Source organism: Panthera tigris, chromosome D1 (genome assembly GCF_018350195.1).
Source record: "Panthera tigris isolate Pti1 chromosome D1, P.tigris_Pti1_mat1.1, whole genome shotgun sequence".
NCBI classification, from domain to species: domain Eukaryota; kingdom Metazoa; phylum Chordata; class Mammalia; order Carnivora; family Felidae; genus Panthera; species Panthera tigris.
Genome location: NC_056669.1, coordinates 20892286 through 20906934, shown reverse-complemented (window position 1 = coordinate 20906934; position 14649 = coordinate 20892286). Strand labels below are relative to the sequence as shown.

The 14649-nt window shown below is 40.6% G+C and overlaps 1 protein-coding gene across 1 annotated transcript; it reads right to left on the bottom strand.

The window, feature by feature from the left end:
• Positions 1–690: 690 nt before the first annotated feature.
• Positions 691–1759, bottom strand: LOC102951434 (olfactory receptor 10G9). The gene has a single exon (XM_015538922.2). The coding sequence runs from the start codon at positions 1729–1731 to the stop codon at positions 811–813; it is 921 nt and encodes a 306-aa protein (XP_015394408.2). The 5' UTR covers positions 1732–1759; the 3' UTR covers positions 691–810.
• Between the last annotated feature and the right edge of the window lie 12890 nt (positions 1760–14649).

Sequence of the window (14649 nt, the reverse complement as noted above, 5' to 3'; positions counted from 1 at the left end):
AGAGTATGTGACGGAGACGAGTGGTTTCTGCCCTCAACTTCATCCTCATCTGCCTCACCCAACCAGGGAAACTGCAGGGCTCTCACAAGGTGAAGACTGTTCGCAGTCACTGAGAAGAGCACGTCAGCACCACAGCCTGTCCTGGCAGACCCGCCTAGGGAGATAATGAGCTGCTCTGAGCTTAGAACTCTTGTAGTATGGGCATGGTTAGCACGGTTGTGATGTACCAGGAAGAGGGGTGGTCACACTGGGACACCCTCACACCACACACACACACACACACAGCCACTAACAAGACTGAGAAAGCAGTCCGTTGCGCCCTTGCAACCATGAGTAAGTGATGCTGATATTTGTTGCTGTCCTTGAATGGTATGCCCAGGATTGTAAATTGTTGTATACATAAGACTTCAGCAAAAAAAAAAAAAAAAAGCATATTATAGACTTAGGCATGTGACCTAACGCAACCCTGTGTGTCCAACATCCAACCAGAATACTTAACTTTTTTTAAGAAGGCAAAAACAATGGTATATGGATTGTATCTCAATGAAATGGAAAAAAAAAAGATAAACCTTTTACAGAGACATGCATTGATAGATCAAAATTTAAGCAAGTTCATCACAAACAAAAATTTAATTGTGATTTTTGAAAATTCCTCAGACAAATCCATGAAACAAATATTGCTGAGTAGATGGTTTTGGACAACATTTAACACTGAGCTACACATGTAATAAATTTCATGGTGATGACTAAATTATGCCACTACTTTTTTCAACAGGCATATCTACTTTCCAGTGTTTATTTTCTCTGAGACTACGTTACTTTGTCTTTAAGCTTCAATAGAGCTTTCTTCACTTCCTTGTTCCTCAGGGTGTACACCACAGGGTTTAGAAGGGGAGTCAGCACAGTGTAGAAAACTGCCACAATCCTGTCCACAGCATCCTTGGAGCCTGGCCTCAGGTAAACAAAAACACAGGGAACAAAGAAACAAAGGACCACAATGCAGTGGGAGGTACAGGTCTGAAAGGCTCTGCATCTCCCCTCGGAGGTGCGGATCTTCAGGATGGAACAGACGATGGACACATAGGACACCACTATCAGGAGAAAGCAGCTCAAGGCCACTACTCCGATGTTGACAAAGATCACCATCTCGTTCATGGACGTGTCTGCACAGGCCAGTCTGAGGATGGGTGGTCCGTCACAGAAATAATGCTGGATCTGGCTGGGCCCACAGTAGGGCAAGCGGAAGGTCAGTGTGGTCTGGACGGCAGAGTGCAGAGAGCCGCTGAGCCACGTGGCGGTGGCCAGGAGGGCACACGCTCTCCCACCCATCAGGCTGGCATACCTGAGCGGCCGACTGATGGCCAGGTAGCGGTCGTAGGACATGACTGTGTAGAGGAAACACTCGGTGCTCCCCAGGAAGTGAAAGGAGTAGAGCTGGGCCACACAGCTGTGAAAGGAGATGGCCCCGCCTCCCGGGGAGACCAAGGGCATCAGCATTTTGGGCACCGTGACGGTGGAGAACCACATGTCGATGAAGGACAAGTTGGCCAGGAAATAGTACATGGGAGTGTGGAGGTGGGAATCCACCGTGATCACCAGCAGGATGAGGAGGTTCCCCACCACAGTGAGTACATAAATCACCAAGAAGATTCCGAAGAGGGGGATGTCCAGTGCTGGTGCATGGGGAAGACCCGTGAGGATGAACGTTGTCACTACGCTCATGTTTCTCATTTTCCACGCCTTTGGCACCTCTCCCTAAAGAAGAGAGAGAGAGAGCACCCAGCATTTCACTGAAAACTGAAAACCCATTTTCATGTGGCAACTGCATCATCCATAGTAGATCATCCTAAAGTTAACCTCAACTTTGCCTGTTACAAAACTTATTTGGTAAAAATGATAGAATGATCCATCATCATCCTCTCCCCCCCCCACACACGCACACAAAGGAAGGTGCACACAGATGTATGCAGTAGAAAGTCAGAGAAACCCATTGTATCAATCTCTATTTATGTATCATAAATGACCACACATTTAGTAGCACAAAACAATGCAAATGTCCATTCTTACAGTGTTTTAGTCAGGTGAGTGGGGTGTTCTGCTCAAGGTTGAAATCGAGATGTCAGCTGAGTCTGGAATCTCATGAGAGGCTTGGGATCCGCTTCCAAGCTTATGGAAGTTGTTGGCAGAATTCTGTTCCTTGCACATTTAGGACTGAGGTCTCTGTCTTTCCTGCTGCCCATTAGCAGGGATCATTACTCTCAGCCTTAGAGTCCAACCTCAAGTCCTAACCACCTGGCCATCTGATAACCCCCTGGCAGCCTACTTCTTCAAAGCCAGGAGAAGTTCTCTTGAGTTTGCTGTGACAAAAGTGTGAGGTAACAGAATGCATCAAGAGTGATATGGCATCACAGCCTTGGGTCTCACCCACACTCAAAGGGAGGCAATTTAGCAGGGAATGTACACAGGGGACAGCAATCTGGGCAGCCTTTCGGAATTCTGTTTTCTCTCCAGAGTCCATGGGGAAACTTAAAGAACCAAGAATTTAACATTGATAGCAGGCACGCTTCAAAATCTACGTTCGGTACGGCCGAACAAATCTCTGGGATCCTTATAGGTAATCTGGCAATAGTAATCCCAGCTGAGAAATTACAAGTATTAAATAAGACAATAGACGCGAAGTCATTAATAAAGTGTCTGACACTTGATACCTGCTCAAAAAATGATAATGAATCATACAAAATTGTTGCCTTGTAAGGCAGAATTACCTATCTCTATCTATCTATCATCTATCTATCTGTGGAGAGGGAGGAATAGGAGGGAGAATAAATTCTCTTTCTACTGTAGAGATTTCTCAATTTCAAAACTAGGTCTTTGAGGAATATTTCATGGCTAGTATTGGGACTGGTGTCTCACTACCACCATCACCTGCTTGTAAAGGGACTTTCCTCAGAAGAGGCTGAGAAACTCAACTCCATGACATGGACATCCCTACAATCTTCCATACTATCCAAAGGTACCAAGCCTTGTACACTGCTGGCTCAACACTTCTCTTACACTAGACGATCCTTTATGAGGCTCTAAGAAGATAAAATTCATATGTGTTCTCCCAAACAGAATCCACTGGCAGTTTTTCTTTTTCTTTTTCTTTTTCTTTTTCTTTTTCTTTTTTTTTAATTTAAATCCAAGTTAGTTAACATGTAGTGCAATAATGGTTTCAGGAGTAGAATTTAGTGATTCATCACTTACATATAACTCCCAGTGCTCATCCCAACAAGTGTCCTCCTTAATGCTCATTACCCATTTAGTCCATCCTCCACCCCACTTCTCTCCATCAACCCTCAGTTTCTTCTCTGTATTTAAATGTTTCTTATGGTTTGCCTCCCTCTCTATTTTTATCTTATTTTTCCTTCCTTTCCCCTATGTTCATCTGTTTTGTTTCTTAAATTCCACATATGAGTGAAATCATAGGATATTTGTCTTTCTCTGACCAACTTATTTCTCTTAGCATAATACACTCTAGTTCCATCCACGTTGTTGCAAATGGCCAGATTTCATTCTTTTTGATCACTGAGTAATATTCCACTGTATGTATATACCACATCTTCTTAATTCATTCATCAGTCGATGGACATGTGGGCTTTTCCCATAATTTGGTTATTGTTGATGGTACTGCTTTAAACTTTGGCATACACAATCGCTTCTCAGCCTTTTGGCTAAGATCAAGTGTAAACTTTGGGATACACATCCTCCTTCAAATCAGCATTTTTGTATCTTTTGGATAAATACCTGGTAGTGCAATTGTTGGGTCATAGGGTAGCTCTATTTTCAATTTTTTGAGGAACCTCCAGACTGTCCTCCAGAGTGGCTGTACTAGTTTGCATTCCCACAAACAGTGCAAAAATGTTCCCCTCTTTCCGTATCCTCGCCAACATCTGTTGTTTCCTGAGTTTTCATTTTAGCCATTCTGACAAGTGTGAGGTGGTATCTCACTGTGGTTTTGATTTGTATTTCCCTGATGATGAGTGATGTTGAGCATTTTTTCATGTGTCTCTTAGCCATCTGGATGTCTTCTTTGGAAAAGTGTCTGTTCATGTCTTTTGCCACTGGCAGTTTTCTAACATATATCCTTTCATCCTAAATATCCAGATATTTTCTAATTTGGTTTTGTTAGAGATAATATCCCTCCCTCCATCTTCCACTCCTCATACCCATAAATTCAGGCAACACGCTTATAAGAGAAGACATCTCCATCAAGTATATGATTCTTACTTAAGAACTACTACCTGAAAGAGGAAGAACAGAACAAACACCAGAGGAAATGATATGTCAGCTTGATGTCAAGAAAAGTTGGGATTCTGTACAATGAAAAGTGAGGCATAAATGATGTTTTTTATTTAGCCCAAATTAGTGTCGAGTTCAGGATTATTTTCAATCATTCTTAAGAAAAGACTAGGAGGGACACCTGGGTGGCTCAGTCAGCTATGCGTCTGACTTCAGCTCAGGTCATGATCTCATGGTTGGTGAGTTTGAGCCTCACATTAGGCTCTGTGCTGATGGCCTGGAACCTGACTCAGATTCTCTGTCTCCTTCTCTCTCTCTCTGCCCATCCCCTGCTCACTCGCTCGCTCTCTTGCTTTCTCTCCCTCTCCCAAAAATAAATAAATAGGGGCACCTGGGTGGCTCAGTTGGCTAAGCATCCAACTTTGGCTGAGATCATGATCTCACAGTTGTGGGTTCAAGCCCCATGTTGGGCTCCGTGCTGATAGCTCAAAGTCTGGAGCCTGCTTCGAATTCTGTGTCTCCCTCTCTCCCTGCCCCTCTCCCACTCGCACTCTGCTTCTCTCTCTTTCTCTCTCTCTCAAAAATAAATAAACATTTAAAAATAAAAATAAATAAATAAACATTTTTTAAAAGACTATGAAACTGGCTCTACTATATGAAAGAAGCCAGGATCTCTGTTCTCAGCAAAGCTTAGACAAAACGTATCCTGTGTCTAGACAACGTGGCTTAAGCTACATCAAAGCTATAATTTTCGTGGATGAACGGGAGTGGGAGTGGGAGGGAGGTTCAAGCTTCCAGGTATGGAATGAATAAGTCATGGGAATAAAATAAAATACAGTCGATGGTATTGTAATAGTGTTGTATGGTGACAGGTGGTAGCCACACTTGTGAACATAGCACAAAGTATAGAGAAGCTGAATCCTGATGTTGTCCACCTGAAAACACTGTGACACTGTGTGTCAACCATACACACAAAACAAACTTGGAAACATATTTTTCAAATAAAAGAATAAATAACAGGGCGCCTGAGTGGCTCAGTCGGTGAAGCGTCCGACTTCGGCTCAGGTCATGATCTCACGGCTCGTGAGTTCGAGCCCCGCGTCGGGCTCTGTGCTGACAGCTCAGAGCCTGGAGCCCGCTTCAGATTCTGTGTCTCCCTCTGTCTGCCCCTCCGCTGCTTGCACTCTGTCTCTCTCATTGTCTCAAGAATAAATAAACATTAAAAAAAAAGAATAAATAACAGTGACAGAATTATCATAATCATCTATATGGATATCAGAATTTAAAAATGGTACTAATAGATCTGACACTTCTACTTTACCAGTGGGATCCCGTAACCTGGGTAACTCCACATTCAGATTAGATGAAATATGAACCTTTTCATCAGGTGAATTGCAGAGTAGCCTGAGATTTAAGGCATGACTATCGATTAGAGGTGTCAATATTGACTTTTCGTCCATGCTGCAGCAATTTGGTTCCTATTTGTAGGCCTTTAATTAGTAATTGTTTGTGTGTGTAGAGAGAGACAGACAGGGAAAGGGGAAACAGAGAGACAGAGAGACATAGAGAGAGATTGTGACAAAGTGAGACTTGATAATCCAATGTAGAAGGTTGTCTAACCATCCCCAAGCATCTTATCTCTCAGCAGAAGTTCACGAGGGAAGGCAGGGAGACTAAGAGAAATCTGCTTTTTTAAGAACTCACCTTACAGTATGTGATTCATTTCAGTACAAAACTCACCTGTGTTTTTTCTTCAAGTTTTTCACTATCTGTGTCAAGGAAGTAGTTTGCAAGCCATTACTCAAAGAACAGAGGTACCTGTGATTCCTTGGTGAGAAAGAGTGGCTCGTTTCTATTCAAGGACCCAACTGGTTCAAGCACAGGGAATGGAAACTAACAAAGCTAGATGGGTAGGGACTTAACTGGATTCAAGATCTCCGGGGCGGGGACTCCTCTTGGGTCTTCAGGTTCCCTTGATGAGCAGAAAAACAAGAAACTAATCAAAGGTTTTTAACAATTGTTTTTAATATATTTCCCACTGTGTTTGCTTTTTGAACCCTCCTGAGATGAGTTCATGTCTCTCTGAAACTAGTATTTATAATTAAGAGGAAGGGAAGAGGACCCAGTTACCTTTTTCCCTCAATAGTGATGCAGATAAACACACAATTGCTGACTCTCAACTTAAAATTGTCCAGAACCCATAAATGGTCACCACCTGTCCCTACACTCTCCATCTGAATGCAACTCTCTCTTCCACTATCTTTTTGAGGTGTGTTTAAAATATATCAATTTCTAAACTTGTTTTATTGTTTCAAGTTTTAGAGTGACTTTGCCAAGGAAATACCTAAGGATACGTAACTATTTCCCACTTGTGTAACTAATAGATTGCATTGCTATCATAACTTTTATTGTCTCTATAAGCATGTGTAAACACACGGTATATTGAAGTGTATCTTCTTTTGTAAATTAGCTTTTCTTGAACTTTACTGATTTCTTTCTTTTAAGGTAATAGTCTTTTTCTTATTGTTTTGTCTGAACTTTTACAAATTAAGATAGCGAATTCAAGTTACTAATATCAACATCTACTGCTGGCTCAGACAAAAGAAAAAGCTTCATTACACATAGAGTTGGCACAAATCTGTATAATTATAGTACCTTCTTTAGGAAAGCAATACGACAATAGTTATTGAATGTAAGATTATATATACTCTTAATTCTAGTAATTCCACTCCAGGAGTCTATTCATGATTATAAAAGCACCAGTATATAAGGGTCTTTATTCAAACACGTGTGTTGATACATGGTTTGTAGTGGTGACACAATTGAAAACCAAAGTATCCCTAAAGAGAATAAATCATGACAATGCTGCATCATGAAACATTAAGCAGCTACTAAAAGACTGAATTTCAACCACACCAGTTAACTCTGAGGAACTTGCAAGGGACATTTTGAATGGGGAGGGGGAACACGAGGCACAGAGTACGGTTAGCATCATGCAGCTTTGGTAAAGCAAATAATCACATTGTATAATACGGGGACATGCAGAAGGGAGTGGAAGGATATAAGTGAGGTTATTAATCTGGAGTTGAGAAGTTGAGAGTTTGTTGAAAAACACACAAAAAAATTAAAAATAAGAATAATAATATGGCATATCTGATGTAATCTAATTACTTTAAAGTTATATTCATTATTATCTTCATAAAAAACAGAAAATAGGGGCACCTGGGCAGCTCAGTCAGTTGAGCGTCTGACTTCTGCTCCAGTCATGATGTCCCAGTTCAAAGGTTCAAGCCCCACATTGGGCTCTCTGCTGTCAGCACAGAGACTACTTTGGATCCTCTGTCTCCGTCTCTCTCTGCCCCTCCCCCACTTGTGTGTGTGCCCGCTCTCTCTCTCTCTCTCTCTCAAAAATAAATAAACATTAAAAAAAACAGAAAATAAAAGAATTGGATTTTAATCTACTGACCTGTAGGGATGTCAACATTATATATTTTAAGTAAAAAAGGCAAGCTAAACAAAAATTTATATTTCTATAAATTTATGAATTTATAATAATATTTTACATTAAAACACATTCTCCTCCCCACCCACACTCATGTAACTAATGCCTAGAAAGCCAAAGAATCAAACTTGAAAGTGGAACAAGAGACAGGAAGGCCAGGCAGAATTATTTCAAATTCATGCCTAATAAACATGTGGTGACAGTCCACTGACATTTCCATGGGGGAGTTCGTCCACAGGACCTTACCATCACCATAGACGTAAACCCCTTGACACACTGTGGGATGCTGTCACCCTGCCTTTCAAAATTCTACGTTGCTAATCCTGTCATGCCCATCATCTGAATCATCCTCTCTTGTATGTGCCTTTTGTTGCCCTTGCTTCTGACCCAACTCTAGGTTGATATATCTCATTGGTCAAGTCTACATCCCATGTCCATGTTCCATATCTGCTAGAAGGAATGGGAAAGCCTCTGGTAATTTCTGTTTCTATAGCAAAATGCAGGCCCACTTCCAGGAAGAGAGTTTAAATGATACACAGCCAAAATATATGAACAAGTAAGTATTCCAAAAAAGATCCATGACTGTCCACCACACTGACCGCACGCCATTTGTGTACCTCTTTCCCTTCCTATTTTACACACACACAATGTCAGCACTTAATACAGTGCAACTGTATTCCTAAGGTCACTCCCTTCACAGAGGGAGCCATTTTGATATATCGCCATTTATTTCATCCAGATCCAAATCTGAAATCTCTGAGTGATGTCACTTCCAACTCTGGTCTGAGGCAATCCTAACTCAACGTGGTGTGCCCTATGGGCAAAATGGTAAAATCGCCACGAATACGTCTTAAATATAATAATGGAGTAATAATATAATATAAAAATAGAGGGGAGGAAAGTAAAACATGGAAATAAACACACACAAAAGCATTGTAGAAATACATGTAGAAGGTACCAGACTTACTTTGCAACTGACTGTGAGGTAGTAGCTAACATTAGGACTTCTGTCTTCTTCGACACATTTTCTTATCAGGAAACTCAGCATGTCAATGCTGCCAATGGGGTGAATCACACCGTTATTTCCGCAAGACACGAACAGGTATTGATCTTGCCAATTAATGCTGCAGTCGTTTATGATTAATTTTTACCTCCTACTGTTGTTATATGCAGAGGCATTCCTTAGAATTATCGAGATTCACTGTCTGAGTGAGGAAGAAGGCAAAGTAGAAAATTACCGCCCTATGCGTTAGTGCAAATATTTTTTCAGCGGGGGGGGGAAAGCCAGTAATTCCACAATTTTGTATGACACGCCAAATATTATTCATCATGCAATGTGTCAAGAAAATGAAACCCTCCATGTGGAAATAAGAAGACCAGGGAACTCATATCCTTCATCCTATGTCATTACATCATACAGAGGCTTTGAACTACCTATTTGGTACTTCCGGAGTAACATGAAATAAAAAACGTGAGCACAGTACAAGCTGACTTTCCTGAACGTTGTCAAAACTGGAACAGATTTTGTAGACTAGCCTAACTCACCCCAAGGCAACTAGATGGCCAGAAATGTCACTGACGTGGCAGTTTGTTTCCATAGGTTTTCCTCTCACGGTGTGGTACACATACAAATTTGCAGGGCATCTGGATTTTATCTTCTATTTCCCACTCACCAGCTCCTATTGGCACGATGTTACCGACACAGTAGCCTCTGAGTCTGTGAGCGCACAGCCACTAAAGTTAAATTGTTACCCAATAACCGTGATCCAAAACAGTACCTGTCCCCTGATAAAAGTTAACTTGGAATAAATAAATTCATGGTGTAGAAAAAATTCTTTTTAAAAGACACAAAAATATCATTCTTTTTTATGGCTGAATATATTTATTTATAAATTTATAAATTTATTTATAAATTTATATAAATATAAATTTTGTATATATTTATTCCACCTCTTCTTTTCTCCACTCACCAGGCGACGGACATTAGGGCTCTTTCCATAAGTTAGCTATTATAGATAATGCTACCATAAACATCAACGTGCATGTTTCCCCTCGGATTAGCATTTTTTTGTATTCTTTGGGTAAATACCTAGTAATGAAACTGCTGGATAGTAAGGTGATGGGGAATAAGAAGGGCACTTGTGATAAGTGCCGTGTGTTGTACGTAAGTGATGAATCACTAAATTGTACATCTGAAACCAACATTACACTGTTTATTAACCATTACACTGTTTATTAACTAACTGGAATTTAGATAAACACTTAAAAAAGACACAACAAGAACTAAGTAAAAATTCTTAATTTTGTTATTGTTGAATTATCGAAAACATCCTAAAGACAGAGAAGGGGTAAATTACATCTTAAGAGAAAATACTACACATAAACTAAGGAGAAAATAAAAAGTATTAGTAGTTGTAATACAGAAAAATATATACAGCAAGAAGTAAAAATAAATACAAATAAATATAATAGACAAAAGGCACATAGGCTTTCCAGAAAAATGGAAAATTAGAAAGGTTGAAAAAAAAACAAGGAAAGCATGCTCAACCTCCTTAGTAATCAGGGAAATGCATGTTAAAGCTACGATAACATATAATTTCATACTTTCAAGATTAGATTTTAAAATGTGTCAACGGTGGGGCACCTGGGCGGATCAGTCAGTTAAGCCTCTGGCTTCTGCTCAGGTCATGATCTCACGGTTCATGAGTTCGAGTCCCACATCCGGCTCACCGCTGTCAGCACAGAGCCTGCTTCAGACCCCCTGTCCCCTCCCCCGACCCTTCCCCCCTCTCAAAATTAAATAAGGATTTTTTTTTAAATGTGACAACTGTGTATATACCAAGTACTAGCAAGAATGTGGACCGCAAGAGCCCTCTTACTCTCCTAGTTAACGTGCATATTGGTATGAATGCTAGATTTTCAATACAGTTACAAATCTGTATACTGTGTGGCCCAGCAGTGCCTCTCCAGCGACCTACATAGATTTGTACATATGTGTTTCCTATCACATATCCAGCTCTGCTTACGTGTAGAAAAAAAAAAATATTCACAACTCAAGCGCTGTTTGGAAAGAGAAGAGTGTGAATGGAGAGGGAGAAGAAAAATGTGCTTTGTTCATAAAAGAAATACCACAGAAGTAAGAAAAAAAAGGCAGATAAAGCAAGTCATGAAAATCAGTGAGTCTCAAAAGCATCATTTTTAAGTAAGAATACTGCTGGATGATTCCACTGATACAAAGTTCAAAATAGGAATGAACACATATTTGGTAAGCTTACAAAAGAAAATCAAGGAAAGGAATCACAGAAGTTTCAGGAGAGAGGCGCCTGGGTGGCTCAGTGGGTTAAGTGTCCAACTCTTAATTTTGCCTCGGGTCATGACCTCATGGTTCCTGAGTTCAAGCCCCACATCAGGATGTGTGCTGATGGTGTGGAGCCTACTTGGGATTCTGTCTCCCTCTCTCTCTGCCCCTCCCCTGCTCGCTTTCTATCTCTTTCTCCAAATAAATAAAAATAAACTTTAAACCAATTATTAAAACAAAGAAAATATGCAGATTCCAACTTCTTAGACCCTTCCCATAAGTTGTTACTTATATTAGAATTTGCCACCACCACCCCCCCCTCCCCTGCAGAGATCTTCTATGACCCCATCCATAAAGAAAATCAGTTGTGAAGAAAAGGAGTTGTGGAGTGCGAAAACCACCACGTAGGCTCCCTAATATACATAAAATATCTTTCCTGACATTCCAAGGCCAAGGATCCACACCAGAATTTAGAACCAAAGCCCCAATTTGCAATCAAGTATTCTTTTGCCTCGTATTATTCTATGTAACTATTTATTCCTATCAGGAATATCACAGAACTTAAAAAGTTCCCTTTGACAGGGGGACAAAGAAGTGTTTGGATTCCTAAATTCCTTCCACTTTCTCTCTATATGTCGAATTCTCCCTTAGCAGAACCCCAAATATGACTTAAAATCTGTATCATGAAGAAGTATAGGAAAACTAGGAAATCGTATCCTTATAATAGGAAAAGGTACTGATAAGTACAAGCTGAAATACCTGATACTGATTTTATGTAATTTTTAAAAATTTTTTTAATGTTTATTTATTTTTTAAGGGAGAGACAGAGCATGAGTGGGGGAGGAACAGAGAGAGAGGGAGACACAGAATCCGAAGCAGGCTTCAGGCTCTGAGCTGTCAGCACAGAGCCCAAGGCAGGTCTCGAACCCATGAACCGTGAGATCATGACCTGAGCTGAAGTCAGACGCCCAACCGACTGAGCCGCCCAGGCGCCCCTGAGTTTATGTAATTTTTAAAATGGAGAATGGCTCGTGCAAAAAACAGACCAAGTGCAAAGTGGTGTCTCACAACACATTACTTAAAATTTCCACACCAACAGTGGTTCAAAGTAAATAATTAAAACATACTAAAAAAACAAAAACTTTTACAACAGATATTTATTGATCTATAGTTTGCCCAGCAGTATTCCAGAACTAAAGCTCCTCTATTCTCATACATGGGGGATTCTTTGTCATAGATCTACCTAGACTTGTAGGGGATTTTTATCTGCTACCTACACAGTACAATCTCACCTTGGAAAGAGTCCTTATTCTCTTTAGAATTCAGTTTTTTTTAAGTGTATACGGGGGTGTGCTCTAGACCATTTCTCTAAAAGTCCTTCCTGGTCTAATCTAAGTGTGTTTGACTTTTAAGGGATTGCCAAAATTTTATACTCCATCTAGCTTATTTGCATATTGGGTGATCAAGACATTTCTGCCTGAAACAGTGTTGCCTCTCCTAGAGATGTACTTTTTCAATCTGAGTGAAATTCAAAGGGCACTTGTAAGTAATTAACATATGGCATTCATGTAGCATCTTTGGCTTTAAAGTTCTTTCAGATTCCATCCCCACATCTTTATGGCATAAACAGATAAGGCAACATTATCTCCAATTTACAGGTGAGAAATAGAAGGAGTGATCCTTCCTGACTCCTAATCAAGTGTGTGCTCCTAGCAGAATCCCAAGCTACAGAGACACTACTAGCAACTAGGTCAACTTCCTGGAATAGACTTAGCAAACATTTTGCTCTTAACAAAGCCCACTGCAACTTGTTTTCATGCAAGTTAATTGCCCCTGAAGGGTGAAGCAGAAGTGATGTCAGCCCAACCCCTACCCCATGGGGACTACAGGAAGGAAGGAAGAAGCTGCTTGACAGAAAGTTGAGACTCCAGAGATCAAAGCCCGGGGACATCGCTGCCAACACTTTCAAAAAGGCTACGCAGAGGAGGGATGAGCCCAGAGAACTGCACAGAAAAAAAAACACAGTGACAAAACCAAGTAGGGGCATGTCAGAGGAGCCCTGGGAATCTGTCCAGCTCAAAAAGGTGCTTCCACAGGAACAGCAAAGAGCAAGAAGCTGAAGCAAGCGACAGACCATGACCTCATAGCAGATTCACAGCCAGGTGGTGGCCTTCAGAAGAGAAGACTCCAGAAGGGAGGCAGAGGTGTAGTAATGGAAATTCTTCTGACATACATATTTATTAAAAGTATGTGAGAGGTTTTGGGAAAACAGAAGACAGCCAAGATTTCCTAACGGCATGTGCTTTACACATACATGGTGGGGAGGGAAGGACCTTCACACTCTACTCACCAAAGACCAGTTCACCTCTCAGAGTTTTCTGACCCAGATGAGCTTCAGGGTCTACCTTAAGCCTAGTTCAGCTCATACAGGGTTTGAAATGGCCAGAGAAAGCTAGTATATGGGTTCTAATGTCCTTTTCCCCAAGACCGCTTATGGAGACTACTTTTTTTCCCCATCACATAGATGAAAATATCATATATTGATAATATCATGTGATCCTGACTAAATAGTCTACACCACGTAACGGTGGCAGTTTTCGTTTCTAATAGGTAAAGGCGGGCATTTTTTTGTTTTCCCAGGGGAGACATTATTTCTGTGTAGAGAGAACAAGAAACTATAAAAATGAAAGAGGATAGAGATGGCAGGGAAGCAGGGAGACAATAAAAAAAAGTAGAGTACAAAAGAGGATTGAAGCTAGCAGGAAAGTTGATCTTCTCTGTGTAAGAACCAAATTTAAAAACTAAATTTGAAAGGTGAGTTGATATGGATGCAGGAGAGATTGTAATTCCTCGTTTGGGATGGGAATCTAAGCCAGCTCTCAATCTCTCTCTCTTTCTCTCTCTCTCTCTCTCTCTCTCTCTCTCTCTCTCTGTCCCCAAAGGAGAAACTGAAACTAAGAATATTAAAAGACTTGTTCAAAACATTGTAACTCATAAGTAGTGACAGTCTCAGTAATGGAATTCTTATGATTTCAGGAGCTAGATTTAACACCTAACTGATATTATCCTGGATTCAGTGCCGAGCTAACAGGAGCATCCAGACAGAAGGCAATGCATTTATTCAATAAGATTTAAGCATTGAGGAGGGCACCTTTTGGGAGGAGCACTGGGTGTTGTATGGAAAGCAATTTGACAATAAATTTCATTAAAAAAAAAAAAGATTTAAGAGTCTTCCAGTGCTAGATATGCCACAAACATGGGATGAAAAACAAATGAGACTGAGTTCATTTGGAGCTCGCAGTCTAATGGCGGAAATCAGGTACTCAGAAGGGTAAATTGCAGCCTATAGACACACGAAGGACTGTGGAAGCTACAAGGAACGTGTGACCATTTGGGAGAAATTGAGAAAAGGCTTTACTCAGTGGATCACCAATGAATGGGATCTTGAAAGATTAGTGGAAATTTTTCAGGCATCTGAAGAACAAGGTCATTCTAGAGTAAAGGGACTGATGTATAAAGAAATAGGAAAGAATATCTGGGGACAGCACACATTTGTGGGATGGAGCAC

What these genes read in the sequence shown, in the direction of transcription:
- LOC102951434 (XM_015538922.2), bottom strand. Translation starts at nt 1,731, where the DNA reads ATGAGAAACATGAGCGTAGTGACAACGTTCATCCTCACGGGTCTTCCC.